Source organism: Petromyzon marinus, chromosome 77, assembly GCF_048934315.1.
Source record: "Petromyzon marinus isolate PM22_M1 ecotype Great Lakes invasive population chromosome 77, UKy_Petmar_22M1.pri1.0, whole genome shotgun sequence".
Taxonomy (NCBI): Eukaryota; Metazoa; Chordata; class Hyperoartia; order Petromyzontiformes; family Petromyzontidae; genus Petromyzon; species Petromyzon marinus.
Genome location: NC_133743.1, coordinates 275,001 through 283,884, shown reverse-complemented (window position 1 = coordinate 283,884; position 8,884 = coordinate 275,001). Strand labels below are relative to the sequence as shown.

The 8,884-nt window shown below is 48.1% G+C and overlaps 1 protein-coding gene across 1 annotated transcript in view; it reads left to right on the top strand.

The window, feature by feature from the left end:
- The first annotated feature begins 1,681 nt into the window (after positions 1–1,681).
- Positions 1,682–8,884, top strand: part of LOC142907295 (serine protease 46-like) — an 18,582-nt gene continuing 11,379 nt past the window's right edge. The window contains exons 1-2 of the mRNA XM_076056622.1: positions 1,682–1,731; positions 4,643–4,784. Coding sequence (XP_075912737.1) covers positions 1,707–1,731; positions 4,643–4,784 — 167 coding nt within the window. The 5' untranslated portion in view covers positions 1,682–1,706. The remainder of the gene's footprint in view (positions 1,732–4,642; positions 4,785–8,884) is intronic.

Genomic DNA, 8,884 nt, shown 5'->3' with positions numbered 1-8,884 from the left:
CACACAAATCTTACTCAGCGTCACAAATCTCACACAAATCTTACTCAGCGTCACAAATTTCACACAAATCTTACTCAGCGTCACAAATCTCACACAAATCTTACTCAGCGTCACAAATCTCACACAAATCTTACTCAGCGTCACAAATCTCACACAAATCTTACTCAGTGTCACAAATCTCACGCAAATCTTACTCAGCATCACAAATATCACACAAATCTTACTCAGCGTCACAAATCTCACACAAATCGTACTCAGCATCACAAATCTCACACAAATCTTACTCAGCGTCACAAATCTCACACAAATCTTACTCAGCGTCACAAATCTCACACAAATCTTACTCAGCGTCACAAATCTCACACAAATCTTACTCAGTGTCACAAATCTCACGCAAATCTTACTCAGCGTCACAAATTTCACACAAATCTTACTCAGCGTCACAAATCTCACACAAATCTTACTCAGCGTCACAAATCTCACACAAATCTTACTCAGCGTCACAAATCTCACACAAATCTTACTCAGTGTCACAAATCTCACGCAAATCTTACTCAGCGTCACAAATTTCACACAAATCTTACTCAGCGTCACAAATCTCACACAAATCGTACTCAGCGTCACAAATCTCACACAAATCTTACTCAGCGTCACAAATCTCACACACATCTTACTCAGCGTCACAAATCTCACACAAATCTTACTCAGCGTCACAAATCTCACACAAATCTTACTCAGCGTCACAAATCTCACACAAATCGTACTCAGCGTCACAAATCTCACACACATCTTACTCAGCGTCACAAATCTCACACACATCTTACTCAGCGTCACAAATCTCACACAAATCTTACTCAGCGTCACAAATCTCACACAAATCTTACTCAGCGTTACAAATCTCACACAAATCTTACTCAGCGTCACAAATCTCAAACAAATCTTACTCAGCATCACAAATCTCACACAAATCTTACTCAGCGTCACAAATCTCACACAAATCTTACTCAGCGTCACAAATCTCACACAAATCGTACTCAGCGTCACAAATCTCACACAAATCTTACTCAGCGTCACAAATCTCACACAAATCTTACTCAGCGTCACAAATCTCACACAAATCGTACTCAGCGTCACAAATCTCACACAAATCTTACTCAGCATCACAAATCTCACACAAATCTTACTCAGCGTCACAAATCTCACACAAATCATACTCAGCGTCACAAATCTCACACACATCTTACTCAGCGTCACAAATCTCACACAAATCTTACTCAGCGTCACAAATCTCACACAAATCTTACTCAGCATCACAAATCTCACACAAATCTTACTCAGCGTCACAAATCTCACACAAATCTTACTCAGCGTCACAAATCTCACACACATCTTACTCAGCGTCACAAATCTCACACAAATCTTACTCAGCGTCACAAATCTCACGCAAATCTTACTCAGCGTCACAAATCTCACACAAATCTTACTCAGCGTCACAAATCTCACACAAATCTTACTCAGCGTCACAAATCTCACACAAATCTTACTCAGCCCCCCCCCGTCCCACGCGTTGCACTGCTATCGAAACTTCCCCGAAACTCCGCAACTCGAGTTTGTTAAAGGAAGTTAAATAACTTTGTTTGTTTGTCTTTGTTGTTGTTGTTGTTGTTTGTTGCACAGGGGACGGAGTTGTCGTGAACTTCGAAACGATGAATCCCATTAAGGTCTCGACAAGTGAGTACGGAGCAACAGAGCCGAGTGCACCTCACTGGACCACAAAGCCGCGTTGCTTCGACACGTTTTCAGCTGTGAAACTCGATTCGAGGCCTTCGTGACTGCAGGAACTGCTCTTTGGGTACTTTCGGTAAAGTGACGTCGAGCGAAATTAAATTAAATCATGATTGAGTACGACGTTTCGATCGCAACACGGGCAACCATCATCAGGTAGAAATGAATGAGGAAAGAAACGTAGCAAAAAACTTGGAAATATAATGCGATACAACACAGAGAGTCGGCCAACACAACAGTCAACACCCCACCTGGTTGATTAACGTCCTTCCAAAGATTGCTAAATTTGAGAGACAAAACATAGACACGGAGACAGACAGACAGGCAGAGAGAGACTCAGACAGAGGCACACAGAGAGACACACAACATAGACACACAGAGAGAGACACAAGCAGAGAGAGACTCACACAGAGACACACAGAGAGAGACACACAACATAGAAACACAGAGAGAGACACAACATAGACACACAGAGAGAGACACAAGCAGAGAGAGACTCACACAGAGACACACAGAGAGAGACACAAGCAGAGAGAGACTCACACAGAGACGCACAGAGAAAGACACACAACATAGACACACAGAGACACACACAACATAGACACGGAGACAGACACACAGACAAGCAGAGAGAGACTCACACGGAGACACAGAGAGAGAGACACACAACATAGACACACATAGAAACACACAAGCAGAGAGAGACTCACACAGAGACACACAGAGAGAGACACACAACATAGAAACACAGAGAGAGACACACAACATAGACACACAGGGAGACACACAAGCAAAGAGAGACAACACAGAGACACACAGAGAGAGACTCACACAGACACACAGAGAGAGAGACTCACACAGAGACACACAGAGAGAGAGACACACAACATAGACACACAGGGAGACACACAAGCAGAGAGAGACTCACACAGAGACACACAGAGAGAGACACACAACATAGAAACACAGAGAGAGACACACAACATAGACACACAGGGAGACACACAAGCAGAGAGAGACAACACAGAGACACACAGAGAGAGACTCACACAGAGACACACAAGCAGAGAGAGACTCACACAGAGACACACAGAGAGAGACACACAACATAGACACACAGGGAGACACACAAACAGAGAGAGACTCACACGGAGACACACAGAGAGAGACTCACACAGAGACACACAGAGAGAGACTCACACAGAGACACACAGAGAGAGAGAGACACACAACATAGACACACAGGGAGACACACAAGCAGAGAAAGACTCACACAGAGACACACAGAGAGACACACAACATAGACACGGAGACAGACAGACAAGCAGAGAGAGACTCACACGGAGACACACAGAGAGAGACACACAACATAGACACACAGGGAGACACACAATCAGAGAGAGACAACACAGAGAGACACACACAAGCAGAGAGAGACTCACACAGAGACACAGAGAGAGACACACAACATAGACACACAGAGAGACACACAAGCAGAGAGAGACTCACACAGAGACACACAGAGAGAGACACACAACATAGACACACAGAGAGACACAAGCAGAGAGGGACAACACAGAGACACACAGAGAGACACACAACATAGACACACAGAGAGACACACAAGCAGAGAGAGACTCACACAGAGGCACACAGAGAGAGACACACAACATAGACACACAGAGAGACACACAAGCAGAGAGGGACAACACAGAGACACACAGAGAGAGACACACAACATGGACACACAGGGAGACACACAAGCAGAGAGAGGCTCACACAGAGACACACAGAGAGAGACACACAACAAGGACACACAGACACACAAGCAGAGAGAGACAACATAGAGACACAGAGAGAGACTCACACAGAGACACACAGAGAGAGACAAACATAGACACACAGACAGACACACAAGCAGAGAGAGACTCACACAGAGACACACAGAGAGAGACACAGAGAGAGAGAGAGACAGAGAGACTCACACAGAGACACAGAGAGAGAGAGAGACTCACACATAGACACACAGAGAGAGACTCACACAGAGACACACAGAGAGACACACACATAGACACGGAGACAGACAGACACACAAGCAGAGAGAGACAACACAGAGACACAGAGAGAGACTCAACAACCCCACCCACTCACCCACTCACATACCCACCCACCCACTCACAAACCCACTCACATACTCCACCCACCCACTCCACTCACTAACATACTCACCCACCCACTCACATACCCACCCACCCACTCACATACCCACCCACCCACTCACGTACCCACCCACCCACTCATATACCCACCCACCCACCCACTCACATACCCACCCACTCACATACCCACCCACTCACAAACCCACTCACATACTCCACCCACTCACAAACCCACTCACATACTCCACCCAACCACCCCATCCACTCACCCACCCACCCCATCCACTCACCCACCCCCCACCCACCCACCCACCCTACCCACCACGCCCACCCACCCACTCACAAACCCACTCACATACTCCACCCACCCACCCCACTCACTAACATACCCACCCACCCACTCACATACCCACCCACTCATATACCCAGCCACCCACCCACTCACATACCCACCCACCCACTCACATACCCACCCACCCACTCACATACCCACCCACCCACTCACAAACCCACTCACATACTCCACCCACTCACAAACCCACTCACATACTCCACCCAACCACCCCATCCACTCACCCACCCACCCCATCCACTCACCCACCCCCCACCCACCCACCAACCCACCCTACCCACCACGCCCACCCACCCACTCACCGCACCCCCTCCTGTCGATGCGATCTCCGCCACCCTCCCGCAAGGCTGCGGCATCGCCAACGCGTCCGTCCTGAGCGCCTGGCCCTGGCAGGTGACCATCACGAGGCTTGGGGACGACCTGCAGTGCCTCGGCTCCCTGCTGTCCAACTCCTGGGTGGTGACGGCGGCGAGCTGCCTGCTGGAGAGGTCAGCCCCGGGGCCTTCGTCAGGGCAGTCCCCAGAATTGTCACCTAGCGGCCACCTCGAGTTCGGGATTTCGCGAGTTTTCCCACCGTATTGTCGAGTTACTAAATACGTTCATTAATCCCTGGCTAAGTGTCCCACTCCTGAGTTATCGAGTTACTAAATGTGTTCATTAATCCCTCGCTAAGTATCCCACTTCTGAGATATCGAGTTACTAAATACGTTCATTAATCCCTGGCTAAGTGTCCCACTCCTGAGTTATCGAGTTACTAAATGTGTTCATTAATCCCTCGCTAAGTATCCCACTTCTGAGTTATCGAGTTACTAAATACGTTCATTAATCCCTGGCTAAGTGTCCCACTCCTGAGTTATCGAGTTACTAAATGTGTTCATTAATCCCTGGCTAAGTGTCACACTCCTGAGTTATCGAGTTACTAAATGTGTTCATCAATCCCACGCTAAGTGTCACACTCCTGAGTTATCGAGTTACTAAATACGTTCATTAATCCCTCGCTAAGTGTCACACTCCTGAGTTATCGAGTTACTAAATGTGTTCATTATTCCCTCGCTAAGTATCCCACTCCTGAGTTATCGAGTTACTAAATGTGTTCATTAATCCCTCGCTAAGTGTCACACTCCTGAGTTATCGAGTTACTAAATGTGTTCATTAATCTCTCGCTAAGTGTCACACTTCTGAGTTATCGAGTTACTAAATGTGTTCATTAATCCCTCGCTAAGTGTCACACTCCTGAGTTATCGAGTTACTAAATGTGTTCATTAATCCCTGGCTAAGTGTCACACTCCTGAGTTATCGAGTTACTAAATGTGTTCATTAATCCCTCGCTAAGTGTCACACTCCTGAGTTATCGAGTTACTAAATGTGTTCATTAATCCCTCGCTAAGTGTCTCACTTCTGAGTTATCGAGTTACTAAATGTGTTCATTAATCCCTCGCTAAGTGTCACACTCCTGAGTTATCAAGTTACTAAATGTGTTCATTAATCCCTCGCTAAGTATCCCACTTCTGAGATATCGAGTTACTAAATACGATCATTAATCCCTGGCTAAGTGTCACACTTCTGAGATATCGAGTTACTAAATGTGTTCATTAATGCCTGGCTAAGTGTCACACTTCTGAGTTATCGAGTTACTAAATGTGTTCATTAATGCCTGGCTAAGTGTCCCACTTCTGAGTTATCGAGTTACTAAATGTGTTCATTAATCCCTGGCTAAGTGTCACACTCCTGAGATATCGAGTTACTAAATGTGTTCATTAATCCCTGGCTAAGTGTCACACTCCTGAGTTATCGAGTTACTAAATGTGTTCATTAATCCCTCGCTAAGTGTCACACTTCTGAGATATCGAGTTACTAAATGTGTTCATTAATGCCTGGCTAAGTGTCACACTTCTGAGTTATCGAGTTACTAAATGTGTTCATTAATGCCTGGCTAAGTGTCCCACTTCTGAGTTATCGAGTTACTAAATGTGTTCATTAATCCCTCGCTAAGTGTCACACTCCTGAGTTATCGAGTTACTAAATGTGTTCATTAATCCCTTGCCAAGTGTACCACTCCTGAGTTATCGAGTTACTAAATGTGTTCATTAATCCCTCGCTAAGTGTCTCACTCCTGAGTTATCGAGTTACTAAATGTGTTCATTAATCCCTGGCTGTGTCCGCCTTCAGAATTCTCGAGTTACTCAATGTGTTCATTAATCCTTCATTATACAATTCCTATATTTGCGAGTTTCCCATATTTGCGAGTTACTGAATATGCACAATAATTCCCTACTCGCGAGCGTACATGCCAGAACCAACTTTCGCACTCGTGTACATGTGTTTTTGCATGTGTGTAAGCGCGTGTATGTGTGTATGTACGTGTGTGTCTCCTCGCGGTGCCGGATGGGCAACTCTGTCGTGGACAATGCTGTGGGGGGAGGGCCAATTCTGATTGGCTCCTCCCCTCATGGCGTCTGTGACCACCACAGTGGCTAAACGGGGGCTCTGGACGGGTGCGAGGGGCTGGTAACCCCTCCACATTCAATTAATTACCACTAAACCACGAGGCCCCAGGGGGACAGGCGTCTATGACGTCTAATGGCCAAACCCCAATTGGCGGAGCCAGGAGATTGAATCTCTATCCTCGGGGCTCATCCAGAAACAACGAAAAGCCACTACGGATGGCCACGTGGAATGTTCGAACACTCACTGCGGAGGAGAGGCTACCACTCCTCTGTCGGGAGCTGGACCAGTACCGTCTGGATCTCTGTGGCATTCAGGAGGTAAGGTGGGCCGGTTTTGGCTCCTGCCACCATGAGGAGTGGACAGTCCTCTACTTGGGGCAGCAGACTGCCAAACAACAGGGTGTGGCTCTTCTTTTGAACAAAAGAAAGAAGGGGGTGTGGGAGCGTGGCGGTGAGGTGTGGGAAGCTGTAAGCCCCAGGCTACTTTGGGCTCGCCTTCCCATCAACCGGAGGCGAGGAGTGGTGGTCGTGGTTACTTATGTCCCCCACCGAAGACGAACATCCGTGGAGGGATGCAGGCAAAGCCGATGAGTCAGATGCCTTCTATGACCTCCTGTCACAGATGCTGGCTAAAGTGGCACCTCGGGATAGAGTCATCATGTTGGGTGACTTCAATGCCCGAGTTGGTCATGATGCTGGCACCTGGCCTGGAGTGATTGGAGGGCATGGACCAGATCAGCTCAATAACAACGGTAGGAGGCTGCTAGATTTTTCTGCAGCCCATGTGCTTGTAATTACCAACAGGCTGTTCCGGCATCAGCCATCCACACAACATCATGGATGCATGCCGGTTCCAAGCAAGAACATCTGCTGGACTACATAGTGACGGACCAGCGGATGCGAGCCCATGGCCTTGACACCAGGACCTACCATGGAGCTAATCTGCCCTCTGACCATCGACTAGTCATCTGTAAGATGCACCTGCCATTCTTCCACTCCGGTGGTGGGTGTACACCCAGGACCCCATTCCAACCTAAAGTGGCCTGGTCTCAGTTATCTGATGAAAGTTGCAAGCGAGAATTTCATCATCGCTTGCGGCTGGGATTGGCATCATCCCCCACTCCTCCTGATGTCGAGGGTAAATGTGCAAGGTTTAGGACTGTGACTCATGCAGCTGCAATGGCTGCTTTGGGAATGCGGTCCAGACCTCCCCTGAGACCCTGGCTGACAGAGGTGTTCAGGATGGTTGAGAAAAAGCGACAGGCCCACTGTCATCGGCTACAGAATCCCACGTCAGAGAATGAGGAGGCTTACCGCTGCCTTCACTCGGAGGTTCGGAGAGCCGTGAGGTGCTGCAAGGATGGGTGGTGGTCATGGGTTGCTGAGGAGATGGAGTCTACCTCAGTGGCCCGCGATCACAAATCTCTATTTAACTCCATCAAAAAAGTAACCTGCAGCGCGTCATTAGGGGAAAAAACGGTGATCCAATCTCCGACCCCCAGGAACAGGTTTGCAGATTTGCTGAGCATTTCTGTGAGGTCCTGGGGGAGGGAGAATCCCTCAGCCAGGAAAACATCGTGGCACAAAGTGAGGATGACCCTGCTGAGGCTGCGGTGCCTCAAATATTGTAAGAAGTCACCCCCTGTGAGTGGCTGGCTGAAGTACCATCTGTTGAGGAAGTACTGAAGGCGATCCGGAGTCTGAGACCAGGAAAGGCAGCGGGCAGAGATGATCTCCCAAGCGAAATGCTGAGGGAGGGTGGCGTTTGTGCACAGACTGCACTACATGACATCATAACAACAGTCTGGACCACTGGACGGGTTCCGCAGGATTGGAAGGATGCCCTGGTGGTCCCCTCTTTAAGAAGGGGGACCGCACAGACTGTAACAAAAACAGGGGCATCTCACTCCTCAGTGTGCCGGGAAAGGTCCTGGCAAGGATTATTCAACATCGCCTTGCCAGGCACGCTGAGGAGAGGCTTGCGGAACCCCAATGCGGTTTCAGGAAAGGGCGGTCTTGCACAGATGCCATATTTTCTGTCTGCTACAGCAGAGGTGTAGGGAATTCCAACAAGACCTACATCTCTGCTTTATTGACCTGGTCAAGGCCTATGTTACCATCAGTAGGCCTGGGCTCTGGGT